Source organism: Microcaecilia unicolor, chromosome 8, assembly GCF_901765095.1.
Source record: "Microcaecilia unicolor chromosome 8, aMicUni1.1, whole genome shotgun sequence".
Classification (NCBI taxonomy): domain Eukaryota; kingdom Metazoa; phylum Chordata; class Amphibia; order Gymnophiona; family Siphonopidae; genus Microcaecilia; species Microcaecilia unicolor.
This window is the reverse complement of record NC_044038.1, coordinates 41086061-41113796: the sequence shown is the minus strand read 5'-3', so window position 1 is coordinate 41113796 and position 27736 is coordinate 41086061. Positions and strand designations below refer to the sequence as shown.

At 42.5% G+C, this 27736-nt stretch overlaps 1 protein-coding gene across 2 annotated transcripts in view; it reads right to left on the bottom strand.

Annotated features, from left to right (window-relative positions):
• The window catches only part of USP7 (ubiquitin specific peptidase 7), a 377898-nt gene that overhangs the window by 154562 nt on the left and 195600 nt on the right, over positions 1-27736 (bottom strand). For both annotated transcript variants that reach the window (XM_030213526.1, XM_030213525.1), the window contains exons 13-14: positions 25466-25622; positions 12299-12443 (exon numbers count right to left, since the gene is read on the bottom strand). In XM_030213526.1, coding sequence (XP_030069386.1) covers positions 12299-12443; positions 25466-25622 — 302 coding nt within the window. The remainder of the gene's footprint in view (positions 1-12298; positions 12444-25465; positions 25623-27736) is intronic.

Below are 27736 nucleotides of genomic sequence, written 5' to 3'. Positions count from 1 at the left end.
CCGTTCAGAGGCTGGTACTGCATGCTGCCTCTTCAGTTTTATGAATGTAGTGCTCCAAAGCCTTCCTACACTGGCTTCAGGAACATAGAGGAGAGCTAGGAAAGAATTACTAGCTAATATCAGTACACTAAAGGGGTGGGGGGGAACGACATTTGAATGTTCCTGGATGCCTCCCCTCCCAAGGACTATGGTGGACAATGCTCCAAGGGTCCCCTGTTCTATCAGGAGACTTTTAAGAGTTTAGGCCTGGTGGTCCAGTTTGTTTTCCTGGCTGCGAGGAAGAATGGATCCTCTTGGAAGGCAGAGATTCTCCAACCCAAGGCTTTACACTTCAAGACTGGCTCAAGCCTAGCAAGCTGGTCTCTAGTTCCTGGCTACTACGTCCGGTAGCTATAGCACATGAGGTGTGTGGTTTGGTTGATGACTGGAGCCATGGTGTTTCCACAAGCTGCTGAGGATAGGGGAAAAGGGGTGCTCTCCCCTCCAGCTTACCAGCTCCTGGGCAGGAGGTGGGCAGGGGTGTCCTTGTGGAGACCAGGTTGATGCCCTTTCTGCTCAAGCCCCCAATGGATATTAGAATATTGAGAGGGGGAGGGGAGATCAGGCTGTGTTTTTTTCCCTGCACTTCTTGATCCTTGGGAGACTTTGGTGTTTTGGGCATGAATGAATATTAGTGCATTTGTTTCTCATGAAATCCCTACCCACTTCCCTCATTTGGGTGGCTGTTTTTGGAAAGCTTTATCACAGCTCCAACAACTCCCTTGGGCTAAGTGTTGGGCTGTTTCCTGGCAGTCCAGCCACAGTCATCTCATAGGGTGGTAGCACCATAAGGGGAAGTTCGTTGCTCTTGGGAGTCATTGGGGTAATGCTGGATGAAGGAGGTGCTGCTGGTTAGGCCTCTGAGTTGATGCTGCAGCTGCCTGGTCTTGCAATCCCTTGAAACAGGTAGCCCTCTCAGGTAGTTCTAGCTGGTTACTCTGTTTCTCTTGCCCCAGTATTCCTACCAGGTATCTTCCAGCTTGGTGTCCTGGTCCCCTGTTGGTATATTTAAGTCATCCCTATAGCAAGGCCCAGTGTTGAAGGTCAATTCTCAGACATCTCTTGGGACCTGTGATGGCCCAGATTCTGGCATTCTCTGTCCAATTATCTAATTTGCCTGATGGTCATCTGTTGCTGCTCCAGATCTCTGCAGGTAGTCAAGCACACAGATTTATTGCAGAGACGTAGGCTTCTACAGGATGCTCACAGATGACCTAGGATTCTCCTTCTTGTATCGGTTGCTGGTTAGATGATGGAGGTTGGGGGGGGGGGGGGGTTCTCCAGTAGTCCTTCAGGGTGCATTTTCTCTCTAGTCTTTCCTTGTTTTTGTCTCCCACATCAGGTGCAAGGGGGCTGTGATTAATTTCATGAAGTGTATTTCTACTGATTTGGCCAGCAGATGGCGCTTGCTTTGAGTTTTAAAGATGTTGCATTAAGACTTTCTTCTCTTCCAGTTTCAGCTTATGCAAAGGCAATCTGCAGTACCATTGGGCAGTTACTTTCAAAATCGATGCCCTGGGCTCTGATTGGTCCTGGATTTCAAATCTAGCCTTAAAGTACTGGATTTTCCCCAGTCTCACCCAGGGAGTGGAGAGAGAAAGATCTCTTCCATATGAGCAGCTACAGTTCCTGAACTCTCCAGGTACTACCTAGGAAGTAAACAAATGTTTAGATAGTTTTATAATTGATCCATATTCAGTTATCTGTCATTGCTGGTTGATTTCACCTTTTTCTGTTCAAGTTCTGTGACAATAAACCTTATTTAGTTTATTGACTCTGCTGTCCTGGACTGACCAAGAATCCTGGTTCCTGTTTTTGGGTCTGTGGGTGATTTCTGGGAACTGTGGGACCCATGGAGTGTGGTCCCAGTGTTCTAGAAATCATCGGGGAATAACCAGCCCAGAGACAAGCAGGACCCAGTCAGTGGGTGGAGGGTGCTAGTATAGAGCACGAGCCAAACTGCAGGCAAGACTGGGCAGTGCTGGGCCGACTCTTCAGGTGGCCGAAGGGTAACCCTAGTGGGTGATAGGTGTTTCGTGACAGACCTTTGTACTTTTTTGCTGGCAGTGTGGTGGGTTTGTCAGGCTCCGTGCGAGGAGTTTGTCTGGAGGAGTGCGAGGAGTGTGTCTGGAGGTTGGGGGTTTAAAAAAAAAAAAATCCTCTGAACCACTCAGTAGACAGTGGTCCACTGAGTGGTTCAGCGGGTTTTCTTTTTTTAAACCTGTAACCTCCAGACACAGAGCACTGTGAATGAGTGCTGCAGTAACAAGGTCCCTTTCCTGTTCAGTTTTTTTTTTGTTAGTGTTAGGAAGATTAAAAGCTTGCTGATAGCGACTGGTAGCAGCCCTCCAAAACTGGTTATGCTCGACCTAACAGAAGAGTAACTGGATGACCTCAGTGAGGAGGAGCAGCAGGACCTACCTGTGCAGAGTTCTCCTGGGGTGGGGAGACCAGACTACTTGTGGGCTGAGGCCCGTGAGTTTGCAGGGCCGGATACCACACCCACTGAGATCCGGCAGATCTACATGGTACAGCGGCTGGACCAACAGCAGCGAGAGGAACGGGAGTTCCAGATGCAGAAACTGAAGATGGAGATGGTCCATATCAAAAGTTCCAGTCAAATCCCTGTGCAGAGGCAGGATTCACAGCCCAGATTGGAAATAACTTGATTGCGCAGTTTGATGATACCCATAGTGACATATATGGATATCTAACTGCCTTTGAAAAAATTTGCCACCTCAACAAGATCCCTCAGAAAGACTGGGTGCGCTCTCTGGGAGGAAAGCTCACTGGTAGAGTACTTGAGTCATTCCAAGGACTGTCTATGGAGCTGTGCTCCCAGTTTGAGGTGAGCAAAGCTTTGTTGAACTGTTATGACATTAACCCCGAGACATACAGACTAAAGTTCCAGACTTTGCACAAGGGGATGGATGATACTCACAGCAAGTTTGTGATCCAGTTAAGATACCAGTATCAGTGGTGGTTCAGTGGAGCCGAGATTGAAAACCTGGAGGACTGCCAAAACCCGATGGTCCTGGAGCAGTTTCTTCAGCGTTGTCATCCATAGGTGAGGGAACATATTCAAGATCATCAGAGCCATAAACTCCAGAGAAGGATGCGGAGTTGGCTGACATCTTTATGGCTAACCGTCCCTGGGTGGCAAAGAGAAGTCGTCCTTATCTGCAGCAGTTGGGAACTAAGGACAGTCAGGGCCCTAAGCCATATATCCCTACAACCTTGGAGATAGTCACTAAACCCTCCAGTGCTCCCCAAAAACCTAAAGACTTTAGGCATGGAAGTCCTTGTTACCAGTGTGGGTGTACAGGACATTTCAAAGTTTACATGTTCTGATACTTTCCTATTTATGATATATGTGATATGTTTTCCTCAATTGATGCTCATATTATCTATCATTATTCTTATATATTTTTTTTGTTACATTTGTACCCCGCGCTTTTCCACTCATGGCAGGCTCAATGCGGCTTACATGGGCAATGGAAGGTTAAGTGATTTGCCCAGAGTCACAAGGAGCTGCCTGTGCCTGCAGTGGGAATCGAACCCAGTTCCTCAGGACCAAAGTCCACCACTCTAACCACTAGGCCACTCCTCCACATACTTATTATAATTATCAGCCTTTTAGCCACGTTTTATTATTTTTATTCATGTGATTGTATAATTATATTGATCGATGCTCAAACTTGTTATAATTGTCATCAGCCTTATATCCATGCTTTATTATTATTTACTTATGTGATTGTACATTTATATAGATAGTATTTATATTGACTGTATATTAGCAGTCCATGCCTTATAATTTTTCATACATGTTTTCCTTTATTGTAGACTCCCGAGGCAGGCACGTTACAAGCCGAAACATGGTGCCGTGTCCAGTCTACAGCATTGACTTTACATGTATTGTTAAACGGCGATTTTTAGGTATTGATATTATTTTACCATTCGTTGTTTTTCTTACATTGGATTTTATGTAGTGAATTTATGTTTATTCTATTTATATATACACCAGAGCAATAAATATTTGATTTGATTAATCCTGAGGTTTACCTAGCTTTCCTAAGTTCCCACTTCCTTTGTATATTCCAGCAGCACTAGTTCCAGAGGTGACCGGGGTCGTGAGTACAGAACAGCCTGACTTAACAGACACACCTATTGAGCAGACTGTTGACCCTGATTTGAACATGACATTCCACTAGCAGGACATCAGAGAGTGACACACACATGCACGAGATTGACACAATACTTCTATTGGCCAGGAGCATCTCAAGCAGTGGCTACAGTCAAACCTGTGATGAGTGCCAAAGAGTGGGTAAGACCCAAGATCACACCCGAGCACCTCTGAAACCTTTACCCATTATCAGTGAGCCATTTGAGAGTATAGATGTGGATATAGTGGGGCCTCTAGCTGTCTCTAGCCAGACTGGGAAAAGATATATATTGACAGTGGTGGACTTTGCTACCAGATATCCAAAAGCGGTAGCCTTATCCTCAATAGAATCAGTGAAAGTTGCCACTGCCCTACTAGAAATATTTTCCCGGGTAGGATACCCACGAGAAATACTCTCAGACCAAGGGACACGGTTTATAGAAACATAGAAGCATGATGGCCACATGACCCATCCAGTCTGGCCATCCTCTGTAACCCCTAATTCTTCCTGTTCTTAAGCGATCCCACATGCTTATCCCATGCCTTTTTAAATTCTGGAACAGTCCTCGACTCCACCACCTCCACCGGGAGGCCATTCCACGCCTCCACCACCCTTTCTGTGAAATAATACTTCCTTAGGTTACTCCTAAGCCTATTCCCTCTTAACTTTGTCATATGCCCCCTCATTCCAGAGCTCTCCTTCAATTGAAAAAAGCTCTCTTCCTGTACATAAATGCTCTTGAGATATTTAAATATTTCTATCATGTCTCCTCTCTCCCTCCTAGCATATACATGTTGAGGTTCATAAAGCCTGTCCCTATAACTTTTGCATTCAAGACCACTTACTAATTTCATAGCCGCCCTCTGGACCAACTCCATCCTGTTTATATCTTTCCATAGGTGCAGTCTCCAGAACTGCACGCAGTACTCAAAATGAGGCCTCACCAGAGACTTATACAACGGCACTATCACCTCCTTTTTCCTGCTGGTCATGCCTTTCTTTATGCACCCAAGCATCCTTCTGGCTTTCACGGTCGCTTTTTCTACTTGTTTGAAAGCTTTAAGGTCGTCAGACACAATCACCCCCCAGTCCTGCTCTTCCTTCGCACACTGAAGCACTACACTCCCTATACTGTACCGTTCCCTCGGATTTTTGCGACCCAAGTGCATGACCCTGCATTTTTTGGGATTAAACCTTAGTTGTCAAATATCGGTCCATTCCTCTAGCTTCGCTAGGTCCTTCTTCTTGTCATTCACACCCTCCAGGGTGTCCACCCTGTTGCAGAGTTTAGTATCATCTGCAAAGAGACAAACCTTACCAACCAGCCCTTCCGCAATATCGTTCACAAAGACGTTAACAAGAGCCGGCCCTAGGACCGATTCCTGCGGTACTCCACTGATGACCTCCTTTTCTTCAGAGCAAGCTCCATGTACTACCACCCTCTGTCTCCTACCATTCAACCAATTTTTTACCCAGTTACTCTAGGTCCCACACCAAGGGCAATCAATTTATCAGTTGTTTGTGCGGAACCGTGTCAAAGGCTTTGCTGAAATCAAAGTATACCACATCAAGCGCCCCTCCCACATCCAACTGTTTGGTCACCCAGTCAAAAAAGACAGTCAGATTAGTCTGACTGACCTGCCACTAGTGAAGCCATGCTGCCTCGGGTCCTGCATTCCATGTAGTTCAAGAAATGTCACAATCCTCCTCTTTAAAAGCATTTCCATTAGCTTACTCACCACCGAGGTCAGACTGACAGGTCTGTAATTCCCTACCTCCTCCTTACTGACAATCTTGTGCAAAGGAACCACTTCCGCCGTTCTCCAGTCCACCGGGACCACTCCAGTTTCTAAGCATAAGTTAAAGGACTTTTGTGGAATCGTGAGACTGAGACTGGTAAAAGTACTTGCCCTATCTACTGTTTGCAAACAGTGAAGTACCCCAGGAATCTACTGGGTTCTCTCCCTTTGAGCTGCTTTATGGCCGGAAGGTGAGAAAGCCCCTTGACCTAATAAGAGAACAGTGGGAAGGGAAAGTTGACACCTCTGACATCCCTGTTATTGAATATGTATTCAATATGCGCCAGAAATCAGAAGACCTTGTGGGCTTTGTTAGAAGTAACTTGCAGGCAGCTCAAACTAAGCAAAAAAAACCTGGTATGATTGTAAAGCCCGAAATAGTGTTTCATGAGGGCCAGCAGATACTTGTTCTAGTCCCAGTACATCAGAATAAACTTCAGGCTAGCTGGGCGGGACCTTACAAGGTCATACGGAACTATGTTATATCTATGGACTCAAGACAGAAAGCAGCGTATCTTTCATGTAAATAAGTTAAAGGACTATGCAGATCGCACAGCTATGGTGTTAGCTGTGTGCAGCCTACCAGAAGAGTGTCAGGATAGTGAACCCATACCTGACCTCCTAGCAGAGACATTACCAGAGGGATCTACACAACAAGTTGTAGTGGTACAGCAATTAACCTCCACTCAGAAACAGAAACTAGAAGCAGTGTTGCAAAAGTACGCTAATGTGTTTTCTACTAAACTAAGAATTACTCATTTGGCTAATCACAATGTAGACACAGGTGACCATACACCACTGAAGCAGAGTGCCTATCGAATATCTGCTGAAGTGGAGAAGCACATGAAGTAAATTGATGAGATGCTAGACCTGGGTGTTATAAAGAAATCGCATAGTCCCTACATTCTCCTGTAGTTCTTGATCTTAAGAAAGATGGCACGACCCGCTTCTGTGTGGATTACAGGAGGCTTAAAGAATGTACTGTATCCGATGCTTATCCGATGCCCCAGATGGACGAGTTGCTAGACCACTTAGCTGGGGCCCAGTACCTGACTACAATGGACCTTAGCCGAGGGTATTGGCCGATTCCCCTAACAGCTGATGCTCAGGAGCGATCGGCATTTATTACCCCATTTGGTCTGTATGAATTTACTATGATGCCTTTTGGAATGAAAAATGCCCCTGGTACAATTTAGTGCTTGGTGAATTGTCTGTTAGATGGACTCCAGGAGCATGCTAGGGCTTATCTTGATGGCACTGCTGTATACAGTCAGACTTGGGAAGACCACCTGATCCATTTAAGTGGGGTGTTAGACCAGATCAGGGAGGCCCGCCTGACCATCAAGCCCAGCAAACGTCAGATGGGGATGGCAGAAGTGCAATACTTAGTGCACTGAGTGTGGGGTGGACAGCTAATGCCGGAATCAACTAATGTGGTAGCTATACAAACTTGGCCCACTCCCCAAACCAAAAAGTAAGTAATGGTCTTCCTTCAGACAGCAGAGTACTACAAGAAGTTTATGCCTCACCATAGCACCATAGTCAAGCCCCTGACTGACATGACTAAAAAGACTGCCCTGAATCATTACCTGGTCACAGAGTGTGAAGTAGCATTTCAAAAATTAAAGACTGCATTGGCTACAACTCCCTTTATTAGCTGCACCTGATTACCAACAAAGATCTGTGGTACAGACTGATGCCTCCACATATGGCATTGGGGATGTACTCAGTCAAGTGAATAACAGGGGAGGAGAACTCCATCGTGTACCTGAGTTTCAAAGCTCCTTGACAGAGAGGTAGCCTATGCCACTACTAAGAAAATGTTTGGCCTTTGTGTGGGCCCTTAAGAAACTGCAACCATACCTGTACGGGCGAGACTTTACTGTTATCACAGATTACAATCCATTGGTCTGGCTTAAAAGAGTCTTGGGACAGAATGGGAAGCTACGTTAATGCAAATATGTAACTTCACCATACAGCACCAGAAGGGCAGCGAACATGAAAATGTTGATGGACTCTCCAGGAAGGAAGAGCCAGAACCACTCTGACACTGGACTGTCGAGCCCCTACCAGTGGACTGAAATGGCCACAGTCCGGGGTCTCTCTTGGAGGAGTGGCCTAGTGGTTAGGGTGGTGGACTTTGGTCCTGGGGAACTGAGTTCGATTCCCGGCACAGGCAGCTCCTTGTGACTCTGGGCAAGTCACTTAACCCTCCATTGCCCGCCGCATTGAGCCTGCCATGAGTGGGAAAGCGCGGGGTACAAATGTAACAAAAAAAAAAAAAAATAGTGGGTTTCTGTGCCTGAAAACTGTATTTATTATTTCATGAAGTGTATTTCTCCTAATTGGCCAGTAAGCTTGTCTTGAGTTTTAAAGCTGTTGCACTTAAAGACTCAGTTTCAGCTTGTGGAAAGGCAATCTACAGTACCATTCGGCAGCTACTTTCAAAATCAATGCCTTGGGTTCTGATTGGCCCTGGATTTTCCTCAGTTTCACCCAGGGAGTGGAAAAAGAAAAATCTCTTTACTGAGGCCGTGTGAGCAGTTATATAACCTGTGAGCAGCTACAGTTCCTAACTCCCCAAGTAGTAAACAAATTTTTAGATTTTTATAATTGACCCATATTCAGTTACCTGTTATTGCTTGCTGATTTCACCCTTTTCTGTTCACTATTCAAGTTCTGCGACAATAAGCCTTATTTAGTTTGACACTGATGTCCTGGACTAACCAAGAATCCTGGTTCGTGTTTTTGGATACTTTCTGGGAATTGTGGGACCTGTGGAGTATGGCCCCAGTGTCCTAGAAATCACCGGGGAATAACCTGAGAGTGGGGAGACTAGCCCAGAGGCAAATGGTCTCCAGTTGGTGGGTGGAGGGTGCTAGTATAGAGCATGAGCCCAAGTGCAGGCGAGACTAGGCAGACCCTTCAGATGGCCGAAGGGTAACCCCAGGTGGGTGCTATGCATTTCGTAAAAGGGGTACAATAGTACTGTACTGAAGATCTATCTTTACTTTGTAAGGAGTTGCATTCAGAGCCTGTACAGCTGGATCTTTGAGTTGACGCATTCAGTTGTCTTCAGGGTTCTGAACCCTCTCCATTTAGCACAGGCCTCATGTTCTATAGTCTTACAGCTTTTACTTGTAGTTAAGCCTGTTAGTGCTTTTGGAACTTCTGGCATACTGCAGGTGGATAGAATGCTCCTTCTGGTTCTCTGGGTAATGCAAGATGTCTTGTGTGGCAATGCTAGGAAGTGATGCTGTCTTGGCTAGGAGTGGTTTGGAAGCTATAAGGTTCTGGGTCTTTCCCCTGTTGTTATTTTTTTAAACAAGAGTCTAGTCTTCAGGGGCTCTTACCTCACTAGGGCAGAAAGCAAAGGGCTCTATCTTCTCTTTGCTATTGCTGGCCACTTAGAGCATCCAAGGAATGTGCTCAAGGTAGGGAACTGTTTCTGGCACAACAGTGTCCATTAAGCTTTGGTTAAGCTCTGGTCTTACCTGCTAATTTTCTTTCCTTGAGTCCTACCAGACCAAAACCCATCTGAGAAGACTACCGATTTAGAGTCAAAAGAGTTGTTCCTCTGAGTATACCCTAGAGTCTGAAGGGTTGTTGTAGGCCTTTCCTTGTGCCTGTTTGGGTGTGCTAGTTCCCAAATGCTGGATGACTAAGGGGGTTCCAGATTCTGGTAAATTCTAGGATTACAACTGGTCTTCTTGGACAAGACACAGGAACCACTGTTACTCTTTCAGAGCTTGGTCTACAGGATTGTCTACGTCATTGTGGCATTCATGCTGTAGGTTTCTGTAGATCCCTAATGCATACGCACACTGGGGATACATATGGGGGTATATACTAGTGCCACAGGCTGTGGATGCTTGCTGCAGAGCCATCTACATATATGTGTTCTGTAGATGCACATTACTGTTGCTTCCAGCGTGAGCCTCCTGTGCACATGTGATGGCTGCATATGCTGGTTGATTCTGACATGAGCTCCACACTGAACACTGTGGCTGCTCTCCAAACTAACATCATATGAATGTACACTGTGGCTGTATTCTTTGATGGTTAGACTGTCCTGTGACAAGATAACACATAGGGTGGATGCATGCTATAGATGCATTGTGAACCTGCACCCAAGTGTCTCCTAGTCTTCTAGCATCTGTGTACCACTTAGTGTGCCTTCAACCAGGTGACATATGAAGCATCTGTATACTAAGCACACACAGAATACAGGTATAATGGTGATGCGTGATATGGATTCACATTGTTGAAGCAGCAAGGGGCTTACATGCTTGTGATGTGCAAGTATCTGAGGTTGTTGTGTTAGTGTGTTCCATCTCAATGTTCCATGATCTTAACTTGTGAGATTCTGTTACATTTGAGACTAAATGGCTAATTTCTGCTCTTTTTTTTTTTTTAGATGTATTTTGTCAACAGTAAATTTATGTTGTTAGATTTATAGCCCTCACATTCATGAAACATCATGGTGGGGAACGAAATAAATGATAAAACTGGAACCAAAATCAACAGCAATTGGATTCAGTAGCCGGATCAAAGACAGACAGAACTAACACACTCACAAAAAAAAAAAAGGAGGGGGGGGGGGGGGAACAGCAGTATAGCACAATAATAAAATTCCTTGGACAAGGGTCAGCAGAACACAAGGAGACAGGGAAAGAGGCCAGAAACAGCATCACAGATTTCAAGTCACTAGAAAAGGACTCAGGCAATCAGGGCTCTGGAATTGTAGTCAAATAAGGTCAGGGTAAGAATATCAGAAAAGTCAAATCTTAAGCACTGATTTGATGTTTGAGGGACATTATAAGTGAAGATCTATCGAAGGGCTTTCCAGAGTGAGGAGGCTTGATAGCTGATGTTAATCAAGAGGCATATAGGCAGAATTTAGAGAGAGCGAATGATCAAGAGATGGGTGTTCGAGGAGCGCAAAGTCCTTGCTGACTGATATGGGATAAGAACAGATGAAAGGTAAGGAGGCTGACCAGCACAATAAGCCTTTTGGGTCGCACCACTGCTTTTATACAAGTGATGTCATCACCGAAGTGTCAGTTTCTCTGCCTCCAACTGCTGAACAGGGGATACAACCTACTCCTCTGGACTGGCTCAAGGAAAGGAAAATAGCAAGACAGACCAAATTTCACCGTCTTGCAGCTAGGGGTCATGAACAACATTAAGGTAACTTTAAGCAGCTCAACTTTTTAGTGGTACCTGCCTATGCACACCAGTGATCTCTGAAACTGTGTCCCAGAATGCACCTTGATATTATTGCCTAAATTTTCAATCCCTCTTCTTATGCTCCTTCAGTACTGTTTCCCCACATTCATCCTTTTCATGGTCTCTTACTTACCCCTAAGATCTGCCTGTGCTGTTTTTCTTTCTTCCTCTGAATCAAGCCCCAGCTTGTCCTATCTGTAATGTAGCATGCTGAATCCAATTCCACCCTTACTCCATCTCTTGTACTAATAAGAGTAGCAATTCAACTTCTATGGCACCAGTGATCATGGGACACAGGCAAGAAGCATTTCCTTCAAGCACTGTTGCTTATGCCCTTCATAGTTATTAGTACTAGCACACAACAGGCTATGGGAAAATGTGAGTGAAGCAGGGCTTAAGGAAAGTGCTTCTTGATCCCTGAAGCTATTAAGTGCTGGAGCAGTACTTATGACACCAAGTCCTACCCAGTTTCTTGCATTTCCAGCTGTAAATTTGCACTCTGTATATTCTACAGTATACATAAAGCCTCAAGTCTCCTGTGACAGCTCCTCTGTAGATTTTATATATTTTCAGTATTTATATACCACTTAGACCTAAGCGGTTTACAATTTTCTTTTTCAGAGACTGGTATTTTTTAGAAAGGGTTTGGAAAAAGAATATTGCGAAATTTACTCTAGGATCAAACCAAGGAACTTCTGGATGGCAGCACTGCCATTAAGCCACTGGATCCTCTGCCTTTAATTGGAACTTTAAGCTACTATCCACCAGTGCCTATTATTCCTGACAATTTGGAAATTACACTTCCTATTGGCTGAAAGAGGTGACCATTAGCTATGGAGGCAGCAAAAGCACCCCTGGAGATGTAGCAACCTTTAGCGCATTTGGTTGGAAAGCCAGGGGCTAGACAGCGACTGCCCTCAAATCACAGATGTTTGCTTATAATAAAAAAAAAACAATATTTGGTATAGAAGTCTTGATAGTTCACAGATCATCTAAATCTTTCCTTAATTAGGAGCTTACAAACACCCTAACACCTGATACAACCAGTGGAGAAAACAATATACTCACTTAGTTTAGATTCCCTGATGTAAACCAACATGTAAGCATTTGTACAATGCCGAACTGACAAGTCATCGTCATGACCTCCATAATTATGTTCGATTGCTTCTTCTTTCGTACATCTTGAAACAACATCATCATCAAATTTACACCACTGAAAGGGAAAAATTTGAGAGCAACAGGCTGATGTATATTGTATTTTATTCCTTATACTTTCAACTTAAAAGCAACAGCCCATGTTAGCTGAACCTTTTTTGGGTGTAATATGCAGTATCTTCACAGAAACAACACATAACCTAAAAATGCCAGTATCTGAATTTATCAGGTAAGCTACTGTTATTCTTCACTGGGCAGCAGTGATAAAATAAACAACCTGCTACCAGGCTGAGATAAAACAAAGTTACTTACCTATAGCTGGTGTTCTCCGAGGACAGCAGGGTACATATCTTCAAGTGTGCAGCCCTGCGTAAGAACAGCTCTCCAGTTTTACTTTTGAGAGCTTTCCACTGGGCATGCATGCATCTTCCCACTTGCTGCTATCATGCAAGATCTCAGCAGCTGAATCTCTAACAGAATTCAACTCTAAAAGGAGAGAAGGTATGCGAGGATACGTATCCTGCTGTCCTTGAAGAACACCTGCTACAGGTAATTTACTTTGTTTTCTCCAAGAACAAGCATGATAGGGATATCCTCACATTAGACTCCCTAGCTACAGTTGTCTTCAACAACAACAAAAAAGGGAATAATGAACTATAAGCCTCACAACAGGCAACGCCTATCAATAATAACTTGAAATGAGAGTCAAAGGGTTGAGACCTGGTACAGAACTGAAGGCACCTTTGCAAGTGGCTGTGCTACTGGTGGCATCAATTTGAGGCCCTCCGTCCATCTATAATTTGCTTGCCTTACCGCAGAATGCAGCCACATGCCCGAAAGAGCTTAACCAAAGAGGCAGGTCTTGCCCCTTTGGAGCCCCTCAGGAGCGAGAAAAAAAAAACACAATAAGGGAAGTTGACTGGTTCCTTGGTTAGAGACTGAAATAGAATCTTCTGGGGATGCTTCTTCCACATCCTTGGACTCTAATGTGGGCAGAATGCCATTACCAGTCCTGGATAAGGTATCATCAGCTGTTTCTCAATTGGTGGTGTTCCTCCTCCTACTGAAGAGATTTCATTGAAAGATGTTTGGTCTGCAGTTTGAAGATGGAGGAAGTATTATATGGAAATCTGTTGCAGTTGAGTAAATTTACTGAAGATTATTAGTGGATGATAAAAGGATTCTTAAACAGTAAACAATATAATGGGTGATTTCAATTACCCCAATACTGGCTGGATAAATATCACTAGGGAGGTAAAATTCCTAGACATAATAAATGACTGCTTTTTTGAGCAACTGGTTCAAGAAATGACAAGAGGGGGAGCTATTTTAGATCTAGTCCGCTATGGAATGCAGGACTTAGAAGCCGATGCACTAAACTCCTCAGACAATCACTCGCTATTTCCACCTCGGTAAAAGTTACTGGGGTGGAAATAGCGAGCAATTCCCAAAGGAAATCACATATAAATGAGATGCTCGCAAAAACAGCAAGCAGTAGGGAAAAGCGTCAGCGCACGAGTACAGCAGCCACTTACTAAGCGTGGCTACTATGCACATGCCTAAAACAACTGAACAGATTCCACTGCTACCTGGCTTCCAAGAATGCCAGCTTTACACACCAGAAACAGTGATCTGTTTTGCTCTCATATGTGTGTGTCACATATGGGAGCAAAACAGATCACTCGTCTGTTTCTGATATGTAAAGCTGGCATATATGAAAACCATGTAACAGACCTGTGCCGTGGGACACTCCATTTCCTCCAATGATGACATCGACAGTGAGAGATTGGCAGCAAGATTGCTCCGCTGGCTGTGGAGAGATTCCATGGTTAGGACTAAGACAGGACTGCTCTGGAGCTGCTGGGTTCGGAAAGGACACACCAAGTGAGGAATAGAAGACAACCATGTCCACTCAAGTTTCATCTAACAGCCGGCTGTTGAACCACAAAAGGAAGCAAATAATCCTCTCCATCTTGGGTCTACCTCAGGCCGTTCTCAGATGAAAATCAGGCTTCCTCTGCTCCTCCTTCTATGCTGGACCTGTACAATCCCTTGAACAAATTGAGGACGACAGAGGAGCTGCAGTACATGAGCGAATCACAGAGGGAAGGAGTCAAGTGCTCCAGCGCAGGTATCCAACAGCTGCCAATGGCTATTCCTGCAAAGCACAGCTCGAACCTCCTCGATGCTGTGCAGACTGCCTCGCTGAGGTGTTACTGCTACTGCTTTCTCCATGTCCCCCAACATTTTGGATCACTTCAGCTTGTCCCTGCTGTCACTTGCCTTCCGCCCCAGCCCTCCACGATGGAGCTGCTGCAGACTGCTCCACCGAGAAACTACGGTCAATGCTACCAGCTGCTCCAGACCTCCCATATAATTTCTTTCAGTAAAGGTAGGCAGGCCTTTCCGTGTATCGCTTGTAAATGGCTGTGCACCGCTTGGAATGCACATCTGAATACTGACCGGCTCATTTAAATGCATTATGTTTACATTTATTAAAAAGTTTAATATCACGCTATTAGTGGATGCAGGTCATAACAGCTAACATTTAAATCAAAACAATTAATGCATAAAATGGAAAGGAATGCCAAATTAAAATAGGAAAGTAAAAGACCAATCAACAAGTATGTGTGTGTTGAGCTGTTGGGACAAACAGACCACGATAGCATTCGAATCATCACGGCGAGATTTTGAAAGCTTTGTTAAAAGAAAAAAGGTTAACTTAGAAAATGACAGCTCAGATCAAATATAAGGAGAAAATATATTCCACAGTGAAGGTGCAAGAAAATAAAAAGCTGAGGAACTTGTGGATTCATAATGGGCAATTCTGGGAGAAGGGAGAACTAACTGGTGCAAATCAAGTGAATAAAGGGCACGAGAGGGGGTGTAGGGTTTAACTACAGAAGCAAGATAAGCAGGTGTACCAAGGTAAAGTGCTTTGTGGGTCAACCATTAAATTTTTTTTAACATATATCTGAATTGTATTGGGAGCTAGTGCAACTGGAGGAAGAGAAGAGTGATGTGATTGTATTTTTGAGTCTTGCATAAAAAACAGTTTGCAAACTACGTAGAAGAAAAGATGAAATTTCATAAAAACAACAGCATTACAATAATCAAGACGTGACTTAAAAGCATGTATGAGGGTGTGAAAAGACGTAAAGTCCAGAAAACGTCCAATAGATTAGAGATGACGCAATCAATAGAATCCCTTCTTAATAAAACGGCAGAAACTTGGGAATTAAAAGAGAGTCTCAAATCAATGATGACACCCAGGTACCGAAAAGAGTGGATAGGTGCGAGACAGACATCAAACTGAGAAAGGGGTGTGGTGGGAGGGGATAAAACACCAGAAACCCAACAAGTAGTGGTTTTTCCAGGGTTTGGAACAATTTTGTATGTGAAAAGCCAAGTGGATAATGCTGATAAGAAAGCCTGCAAGGCTGAAAGATTCAGATTATACGGAAATTGGCAGATTTAAAGATGAAAGTAAAGACCTAAAAACTCCTTCCAGAGAGCAATGAAGTGAACCACTGAAGTACCGAACCTGAGATACCAACAGGGATAAGATGAGCCAGAAGGAGCAAATGATCGATGAGATCAAAGACAGCAGATATGTCAAGGGAAACCAGGAGGACCATCTGACCAGAATCAAGAAAAGAGTGTAATTCACTTACCAGAGCAGTTATTGTGGTTTTGGTGTAATAGTTACTGTGAAATTCCATCTGTCAGGGATAAATTATGTGATATATATATATAGCTTTAATCTAAATTCCTTTGCCGAACCTTCAATAACATTAATACATTAACAAATTTCACTCAGAGTATCCATATATACTTTTGAAGTTGGTAAGAGAATGTACACATACACTGATATCACCACCATTCTTTTACCAACTTCAAAAGTATATATGGATACTCCGAGTAAAATATGTATTAATGTTATTGAAAGTTCAGAAAAAGGATTTAGATTAAAACTAAATAAAGACAATACAAAATTTCTTTGGCTTGGCTCCCCAAAAGAGACAGAGAAAGGAAGATTTTGTTACTGATAATTGTGGTACATATTTATGCTTAAAGCTGTTACACAGGACTGACTTCTCTTGCTTTTAGTTGGCACACAGATAATAGAAAGTGCCTGTAGTAATGTAACCAGTTTTTATTTGAAACTTGACTGTTCTGGGCTCTGATTGGCCTGGAGTATTGAAATTACCCAGTAGTGGCTGGCTGTTGTTTCAGTTTCAGGAGAGAGAGATCTCTTTGCCAAAGCTCTGTGAACAGATATATGCTCTGATCTCCCCAGGGACTTTCTAGGAAGTATGCAAGTGTTTAGTTAGTGTTATGATTGTTCCTTATTTCAATTACCTGTTATTGTTTGCCAATTGCACTATTTTGTTCCACTGTTCAATATGTTTTAAGAGAAGAAACATAATTGTTTGTTTGTCCTATTTGGACTGATAAAGAATCCTGGTGGTTTGTGTGTTGGGTCTGTGAGTGCTTTCTGGGAACTGTGGGGCCACTGGGAATGTGGCTCCAGTAACCTAGAAATCACTGGGGATAATTGGAGAGGAGGTTGTGACCCAGCTGGTGGGAGGAGGGTGCTAGTGTAGAGCACAAGCAGCAGGTGCAGGTGGACCTGAGCTGTGCTGGGGATAGACCCTCTAAAGTGGTCACGGGGTAACCCCAGGCAGGTGGGCTAGGCATTTCGTGACAATACTACTCAATTTAAATTTGACTTTTCTGCCTGGATTTTAGGAATAGAAGTTGATTGCCAGCTGACTATGAAAAATTAAGACAACAAGGTTGTAAAACATTCCTTTTTAATGTTAAGACGATCGAGATCAATTCGTATAAATTTTGAAATGTTTTCCTTCAGGCTTATAGTTCAATCTTTGTTGTTATCAAAAATGGATTACTGCAATGTAGTATATGTGGGATGTACCAAATATCTAATGAAAAGATAGTAGACAATCCAGAATTTAGCTGTACAGGTGATTTTCTTTTTAAAGACGGATATAACTATTGTTATTATTTTAAACTACATTGGCTGCCGGTTTCAGAAAGATGTTATTTTAATCTGTGTACAATGATTTATCAAATTTTACAAGGAAATATGCCATCCTACTGGATGGGATATTTTTCTGTATTGAAAAGATAGCCAGTGAGGGGGCAAATAACTCATTACCCCAGTTAAATATCTAAAACTACAATAATTGATAGGAAAGACAGGCCAAAGAAGAGAGAGTACAGGAAGATAGGTCCGCAACTGTAACCATGTCTTGGAAAGGAAAAAATTCTACACATACAGAAAGAATTAAAATCATGGAACAACCTCCACACTGGAGACCCACAGACAAAAATTACCATAGCTTACAGAGCAACAAACATCAAACAAATTGTGCAAATGCTGTGCATAAAGGCGAAAGCAAGCAAACCTTCCAAGTAAAAAGTAGATTGCATAAAACAGACTAATAGCACCGTGGACTAACCCTGGGCGAACCATGAATCCACTTGTGGAGCTCAAATCCATAGCTGAAATATAACAGTTCATCACAGTACCCTATTCTGAAAATCTTTTACCCTGGAATGGCGACACTATTACAGGCCATTGTAAGCCCCATTGGGCCTGCAAATAGGTGGGAAAATGTGGGATATAACTGCCATCAATAAACGTGAGTGACCTTTGAAAAAAGAAAAAACCCTAGATGACTCCCCTGAAAACTGCAGCTTCAAGGCCGTAGTTCTTGTTCGAAAAATGTGTGGAATATGCGGCGAAGTCAGGGAAAAAAAAAATTCTCCTCTCCTGAGATTCAACAGACTACAGCCGAAAACACTACCTCCGTTCCGTTCTGCACAGTAGAAAATCAGAAAAAAATGGCGCCGCAGAGGAGCTACAGCTGCGGGGAAAAAATGGCGGCCTTCCGCACCAAAATTAAAAGAATGAGACACTAAAAACAGACGCGACGGACCGGGCCAACAAAGCAGGAAGAAATCGCTGACACACCACGAAGCAGAGGGACCGAAGAAAAGTCTAACTGCGTAGAAAAAAACATGAACGATCCAAAAAAGACTTACACACCGGCACTGACCAAAACATGCTTTAGCCTCCCCTGCATGGCGGAGCTCTCGCTTCGCGCCTTTTTTTTTTTTTTTTAAACAAACCGTCGCCCGCTGCCCAAAATCGCGAGGAAACGGAGTAAGAACCTCTGAAGAAGAAAATGCTCCTTAAAGTCCCAGTCACTGTGTCGTTTTCCTCTGGGTTTTTTTTTTTTTAAACCAGCTGAGCTAGAAAAGGAAAACGTGCTCAAGAGTAATAGACAATAACAGAGCTGCCTGCTCATTAGCAACCTGGGTTTTAACAGCTGAACTTGCTCGTTAACAGTCTGGGGAAAGAAAGAACTCCCTCTTTTAATTTCCTTTAAAGTAAAAGTGGCTGCCTCTCCCAAAGGCAATACACCTTTCTAAGCAAAGGATAGCCCTTCTCCTTAGCAGCCTGGGTTTTAACAGCTGAACTTGCTCGTTAACAGTCTGGGAAAGAAAGAACTCCCTCTTTTAATTTCCTTTAAAGTAAAAGTGCCTGCCTCTCCCAAAGGCAATATACCTTTCTAAGCAAAGGGTAGCCCTTCCCAGCTAAGTATGGGAGATGGGGAGGAAGGGGGGGAGGGACTCGGGGCACCCGAGTGTAACACCCCCGAGGCTGGACAAGAAAGAAAGAAAAGAAATACCTATCTGTCCAGGCTCTTACTGAGATTCCCCATGCACAGAAGAACTATTATCACTAGCAATAATATTATTAGCTTCTTAAAGAGAAAAAGAGAGACTAATGGGCTCACTTCCTACCTGCTGGGAGACTGAGAAAATACTGAGGCTAGGGCCACATGATCAGGGCTCTTATTGGCTCTCTGGAGTCACAGTTTGTTCTCAGTCTCCACCTGCTGGAAGGCGAGCACAACCCATCAGTTCAATCCTGGTCCGGTCCGGAAGGACGCTAAGGAATAACTCATTACCCCAGTTAAATACCTAAAACTACAATAATTGATAGGAAACACAGGCCACAGAAAAGAGAGTACAGGAAGATAGCTCCGCTGTAAAACCAGCGAACCCCAGACAGCTTGTGATCAATTAAGAAAAATTAGTTCAAAAAAGCATCTTTGAATAAGAATGTCTTTAATCCAGATTTAAACTTTATATGAGATTGCTTTAGATGGAGATATAGCAAGAGAATATTCCATAAAGAGGGACTGATTACACTGAAAATTCTAGTTCTAATGATTGTAAGCTCTTCGAGCAGGGACTGTCCTTCTATGTTATATTGTACAGCGCTGCATAACCCTAGTAGCGCTTTAGAAATGTCAAATAGTAGTAGTAGTAATGAAGTCATAGCAATTGTGGTGGAAAAAAGGAACAACCAACGTATTTGATTGGGAAGAGCGAAGAGTTCTTGTTGGCGAATAAGGAATGTAAATATGGAGGAGTGCCTGAAAGATATATTGTGTACAATAGTTAAAATCGTAAAGGTAATACAGTAAGTAACAGACAGCAAATGTTCTTCACACAAGAGACGAGCAATCAAATTGTTTTGATCCGGTAACTAATTTGATTGCAGAATTTTGAAGTAATTGCAGTCATTTTAATTCAGAGGCTTTACAGTAATCTAAATTTGAAATGATCTGAGAGTGGATAAAGATTTGAAGGGCTAATTTTGTGAATAGATGTTTTATTGAATATATTGGAAGCAGCACAAGCACTGGCAAGTTAGATCTAAAGCACTGATAAAGGTGGCTAAAAGAGCATACGAAGCGAAACTTGCTACCGAGGTGAAGGTATTTCAGAAGCAGAAAGCCTGTTAGGGAATCCGCGGGACCGTTAGATCATCAAAGAATAAAAGGGGCACTCAGAGAGGACAAGGCCATAGCAGAGACACTGATGAATTCTTTGCTTCAGTCTTCGATGTAAGAGATCTACCTGTACTAGAAATAGTTTACAAGGGTGATTATGTAGAGGAACTGAAAATGTCAGGTGAACCTGAAGATGTACTGATCCAAACTGAGACTAAAAAGTAACAAATCACCTGGATCAGATGGTATACACCCCAGAGTACTGAAATAACTCAAACACAAAATTGATGATCTGTTCTCATTCTCATTAAAATTGTCCATAGTATCTCAAAATTAGGTGGTGGCCAAAGTAACACTGATTAAAGGGTTCCAGGGGTGATATGGGAAATTACAGACTGGTAAGCCTGAAGTCAGTGCGGGGGCAAAATAGTGGAAACTATTATAAAGAATAAAATTACCAAACATATAGACAAACAAATGGGACAGAGTCAACATGGATTCAGCCAAGGGTTCCTGTAGAGTACCTAGTGCTTATATGGAAGCTCTATTTGGTATTTGAATTTTGCGTTCTCAGTGCTTTTGGAAGTCTCTCCTTAAAATGGACCTGAATAAACTGAAATTTTGTATTTTTTTTCTTCAATTTTGCAACTTTTTGTATGTTTTGTAACATATGATTAAAAATTTGAATTAAAAAAAATTTGAAACATGCAAATTCTTTTTTTTTTTCCCCTAAGGCGGTCTGGAACAGAAATTAATTGGGCCTAGGAGGGTGGGGTTGGATTCTAAACACCAAATAAATTCTGGAGTACTCTTTGGCCAAATCTACTGTAAAAACAGGAGTTGTGTTCCAAGCAACAATGTAATGTGAATGTGTGGACCAACGACGTCACAGTTCTGCAATTTTTCTCTATGGAGGCCAATCACAAGTGGGCTACTATTGTAGCCATAGATCTGACATAATGAGACGACCTAGCAAGGCCACTTTTGGTATTAGTGAAGAAAATGCAGTCTTCTAGCCAATTTGAAAGCGTGTTTGTGTCAACTGCGGCCTCTATCCTATTTGAGTCAAAAGAACCAAAAAGATGGGTGGGCGTTCAATGGGCTTCAGTCCATATATGACAGGAAGGCCAAGGCTCTCTTACAGTTCAAGTGTACAGTGTACTTTCACCTTTGTGGGCATTAATTTTTGGAAAAAAGCATTGGCAGAACAATTGACTAGTTAAGATGGAACTCCAGTACTACCTTAGGAAGGAAATTAGATGTGTGCGAAAGAGCCCTGTTGGTGAAAAACTCTGCACAAGGTGAATTCATATTAAGGCAGTAATTTTCAAACCTGTCCTGGGGGAACCCCAGCCAGACAGGTATTCAGAATATCCACGAGATCAATTTGCATACACTGCCTCCTTGGTATACAAATCTCTCTCATGCACAGTCATTGTGGATATCCTGAAAACCTGACTGACTGGGGTTCCTCCAGGACAGGTTTGGGAAGCCCTGTATTAGGGCCCAGTGCTCACTAACTCTGCAAGATGAAGTTACTTCCACCAAAATAGGACCTTCCAGGACAGGTACTTCAGGAAGCAAGTATCTAAATCAGGGGTTCTTAATCAAGTCCTCAGGACACATCCAGCCAATCAGATTTTCAGGATATCCACAATGAATATGAATGAGATAGTATCAAAGCAATGCATGCAAATGTGGATATCTTGATAACCAGACTGGTATACCCTGCAGACTTGGTTGAGAACCTCTGATCTAGAGGATCAAAAAGAGCTCTCATTAGCTCAGACAAAACACTGAAGTCCCAAAACAATGCAGGAGGCTTGATGCGAGGCTTCAATAGAAATCTTGCACAAAACAAATAACTAAAGGCTGAGCAGAAATGGGTTTACTTTCTATTTGATAGAAAACATCAATTGAACTAAGGTGAACCTTAATAGTGTTGATTTTGAGACCTGACAGAAGGTATTCAAGCAGTTTTTATGTGGGACAGGAAAACATATTTAAAGTTGTGCCTTCATATCAGATGGCAAACCTCTTCTATTTAAAACTATAAGACCTCCTAATGGAAACTTTTCTGGAAGTCAACAGAACCTGAGACGCACTGTCCGGTAAGTTAAGGAAATTGCTACCTTCTCAACACTCAAGCTGTAAAGGCTAGGGGCTGAATGTTGGAATGTGGAAGAGTCCCCTATTCCTGTAATCAATGTTGGAAAACATTCCGGTTTTCAAAGTTTTGGGGGAAGTGGGAGCCATTATCTGTCTCAGCCAGTAAGGAGACAATGGAGTGAGTCTTCAAACTCTTGGCAATTTTGAAAGTAAATTCAATCACTGGTGAGGAAACTACAGCTTCTCAAATCCTGGAGTATTCTGGACTCTGTATAGAGTTGACCATCTTATTAACAGGAAGTACCGGAAGGGTGTGTGTCTCATCTGTATATCATTCAGGATGCTGTGAAGGGGCACTGTCACAGCTTCCACTGGGGGGGGGGGGGGGGGCGGGGAGCAAAGGACTGGATTACTCCTCTCTCTCTCTAAAGACAATGGAACCACCATAGCAAACTCTTTAATAGACTCAAATGAGAAATCTTCCCCAGAGCAGATGTACCTCTCATATGGTGGGAATGGATCTGATGGGAGACCAGTGGACTCTTCCTCCGAGAATGTCCCTGGCTCTTCTTCAAATAAGGAAAAAAAAAGGAGGGGATCCTCACAACTTCCATGGAGAAGTCAAGCAGAAATAGCAAGGGTGAAAGTGAAGGAAGTTAAGAGCATCCAAAAGTTTATTTGCCAAAATAAGCTGACCTAAAAGACCCTACACGGGCCATATTTCGGCACAATGCCTTCCTCAGGAGTGCTCAGAATGATGGAAGAACTCAGCAGGAGATGTCAGAGTCTCTGCCTACCTCAAAAGACTGACCCTTTGGACCAAAGGCATCAAGGCTCTTGGGACCTTCAATACACCAGAGAAGCTCTCTCTCCCAATGAGCTGAAGAACCGATATAGGCACAGTAGGCATGGACTCTGAGCCCCTTTTAAAACTTGGTGTCCATGTGTCTCCTGCAAGAAATGAATAGGTCTTGAATATCAGCTGGATAACTTTGACCCTCGACATCATGTCAATTAAGCATCAGCTTTGAATCAAGAAGATGCGCTCTACCCATCATTCAAATTTCATGAGCTGCTCCTTGAAAGCTGCTTGCATTACTCTCTGAGTGACCATGTCCTCCTATGTCACCTCAGTTGCACTGGAAGCTAAGCCTCGCTTCTGCGGAAGCTGTTTTACCCCTTTCTGATACATGGAGGATAAAGTGTCATCTCATCACAGTGCTTCAAAGACACTGGCGATTTCTGGGTACTCTGCACTGTTCTCTGAAGGGGTAGAGTGCTGGCTCACCCTAGCTAGCCTCCACTTAACATTTGGAATCCTTGACCCTTGGCACCAATAAAGATGAGGTATCCATTGAGTTTGCCTCAAATTGAGGTGTGCCATGGGTGTTACATGAACTATGGAGGCCATGTTCCTTTTCCTCAGATGGTAATCAGAGGATGAGTGATCCTGATGGCTTTTATCAATGTTCAAAGTTCAGAGTGACCAAGACACCTCAAAGTCAAAGGTGACAGACACTCAATGTTGAAATGTCCCCCAGGTCTGATGCAGCTCTGGGAGCTATGGCAAAGTTGATAAGCTGGCACCAATAATTCATTTGCACAGTTTCTCTCATCCACAGATATCTTTTTTTGACATCTATGAATCGAAAATATAAAGAGAGGGATCATGGTTTGGTCCCAGGCACTGCAGACACCAGGAATAGGGTATTCCTGTAATGGATATGGTCCTGGTGCACTAGGAACACTTTGTTTTTAGGGACATGTCCAGAAAAATAGTCACAGCAAAATCAAACAACCCAATGATTTAAGGGGAAAAAAAAAAAGTACCCGTACAGCAGCCACGACCAAGCCAAAATTAAAAAAAAAACCCAAACCAAAAATAAAAAAATCATCACATGACAGTGACAGAACTTACTCAATGAAATGTGAGAAAACAGATGAAAATCTTTAGAAAAAAAAAACTAGATGCGAGCAACAAGGGAGCACAATATGCAACCTGAACTCTGAAAAAAAAAAAAAAAAAATGGTGAGGTCCCAAATGACTGTAGCAGAGGGGAATGTGTGTGCATGCACAATAGAAAGCTAAGTTTGAATAAAAGAGCTGTTCCCTCACAAGGCACTGTCAGATGACGTCACCCACATGTGAGGATATCCATATTCTGCTTGTCCCCAGAAAAATCATTTTATTAGTTCAACTAAGAAGAATGTTTCAGTAATTTTAGCAGTCATTACCAATTTATAAACTAAAGATTTTAGGTTTATATCTTGAGCAACAGGGTCATGGGTGGGCTCTTTAAAACCAAAGACTAATGTAGAATTTGAATACCAGCAGGCCTGACAAGAACATGTAAAAGGAACAGGAAGCACACAGTGAGTGGGGTCTCCTATATACATATATATACTTCCTTAAGTAGCTGGTAGGTGGGTACTACAACTAGTTGTTTCTGAGAATTCAGGAATTTAAGACCAAACCTAGGTGTTTTGAGGGTCCCTTTAACTTGCAACTTAAATGGGATGGCCATAGTCATATTCTGCACAAAAGGATAGGAGAGAGCTTCTAGTACAGACCTACTCCTACCCTGTGACAGACAAGGATCTGATCAGAGGATAAGAGAATTCTTTTGTACAGAGTCAAAATAGGAAACACTGACCTAACTGTGTGGTCTCAAAATGAAAGAGAGGCTTCCTTCTCCAATGCTAACACTAACTTGGCACGGAACGCATCAGTGCCAAGGAGTGGCGGAGTTACCCTGGAAGGAGAGGCTGGCTCATTAAATGCTAGTAGTAGGCACTTAACTTACATCACCTGACCTGAACCCTGTGTAAAAACAAATTCCTATTTAGGAAGATCTATAAAAAAAACTTTAAGTATCTAGATTTTTAAAATACTCCCCCCCCCTTATCTTACTCAAAGTATATCAGCCAAGCTTATCACAATCACATCAGATTGAGAACCTCATCAAGTATTAAGATTTCATAACTGGAAGTAACTTTTTCACAAAATCAATTTTAAAAGAATGAGAAAGGCAACCTACTGAATCTCTAACTATAGACAGATTACAGATGACAATCAGGAGGAATAAAATACTTTTTGCAGGTTGACAGCTTAACATTCTTCTGTGGTGATGCTTACCTTACCATCCCCTTTGGGATTTAGATAAACTACATAGTGCCCACCGTGGTTATCCCCACTATGCACTAGCACTGCATGAAGAATGTAGTTGGCTGGATCTTTCTGATCTTGTTTCTGTAGAAATTCATCTAGTGGCAGCTGCTCAGGAAACTCAAACCTAATTTGTTTTAAATAGTACAGTTATTTTTGTTGAACAGCATTAAAACTTGAAACAAAAGAATGCTACAAATCCATTTTTAAGTAAACAAACAAGTTCTGGACTGGTAAAATGGGAATTTTAAAATGGTTAACATATGGTTCATGCAATATTGGCCTATTCTAAGTCAGTTGCTGATGGAAGTTATATTTGGCAAACTTTAGACATATCATGGCTATTAAAGAAACACCACCTTTCAAGAGTGGCCTACTATAACATTTAATTTGTCATTAAACAGATAAAATAGAAAAGTCATATTATTCAAGCAGGAATTTCTAGGCAATATAATAGGGTAACAATAGTTGTTACAGATTTTCAAATTCACATTTTGTCCATCTTGATAGTGTCTTCTAAAAAGAAAATGGTGGTCTTAACCCCAAGGAGAAGGTGCTATCATTGCTCAACAGTAATGCCTATTGGCTGGCTGAATGACACTTATTCTGGTTTCTGTAAGGAACCTAGATCCAACCTCTTCACCAATGACTTATTCCTATAATGGCTTATCAAGTGGAAGAGGTTTAAAAATGGTGAAAAAACTTTTGGATAGCAGTGTAGGCCATAACAATTGGATAAGCAGATTCCTACTGAGCTAAAAGAAAGTTGCAGATTAAAAGGAAAAGTAATCTGAAATTTAAACTTACCTGTTAATTTCCTTTTGTCCTGTCAGACCAGAGGGTAACCGTGCCCTCCTGCCAGAAGGTGGAGTCTGAAAAACCGCACAAAACTGACTTCACACCCTTTATAGGAGTCTTTTTGCAGCCTTCAGCTACACAGTACCCTATGTCAAAGCTCAGAAAACTAAAATCAATTATTTAATTTTATTTTAGGCTTCCAAAACACATCAAAACCAAGCCAGATGTGGTCAAAAACCTCATTTCATGGACAGTCACCTAAAGATAAGAATATCCTATATTAAAGTATTGAGTAATTAACTTTCAGAATAGTTGACCCACTCACTGTTAGATTTTCTGAATTTGACCATTAAAACATCTTGATCACCACTGCCTTCCTGGAAGGGTTCTGTACTAGTTTGGCTTATCAGGTAAATTAAGTTTCATTTGCTTTATCGTCCACATTAGACCAGTCCAGATAAAGATGTAGCCAAACTCCACACAGACTGGACAGGAAGAAAGCTAACAACATGCTCCCCAAACTCCTGCAACCAATTTCTCTCAATTTGCAAACCCAGGCTGATAAGCACAGAGCAGGAAGACAATGGAAACTGGAGCCTGCCCTGGCATTCTGGTGTGGAAAGACCAGATTCTGACTCTGCTTAAGCGGCCTTCTGCATACAGGTTCACTAGCTCCTGAAGACCTGAAACTGTTGCTGGAGTGAGCTATGGTGACTGTCTGCTCAACTCCTTCAAACTTAAAGCGAGATATAGCTTTGCCCTAAAAGCACATATCAACAGACCAAATAACTGAAATCCAGAACCAACTGTGCACCTAGAAAAATACAGGTAGCTTACAACCAACTTCAAAATGGCCATCCATGCACTGGCTTACACTGACTGCCATCCTCACTGCTGGAAAAGAGAAGGCTTGACTTTACTTTGGCAGAAGTGGGACACTTTCACAAGAAGAGTACTGGATTCAAGGACATTCCCTCTCTTAGAAATGTACAGAGAATACCAATGAGATTGACATCAGTTACACATTTTGTAAAGGAAGATCTGAGCCATTAAAGGCAAAGTTCCATTTCCAAGTAAATTAGAGTGAAGGTAACACATGCTTGATGGCACAGAAGAATGTATTCCCTTGAGCATACTGAGGAAGGACAAGACAGAAGAAATAGATCAAACAGGGGGAAAATGATCTCCTTCATAAAACTGACAAAGGAAAGGTGCCAAACTAACTTTAGACTATTATGTAGCCCACTTTTATGCCAACTGAAGGCAGATAACATTATTGTCAATTATCACTCCTATATAACCCAATCAACTCAACAGTCAAAGAATGTAAGACGGAACAGAATAGAATCTTCCAGAAATAAAGCAAGTAGAGATCAGTTTCAAGAATGTCTTGGTCCCCCAGAGAGAATACATGCAAGAAACTGGATACTGGACATGGTTATA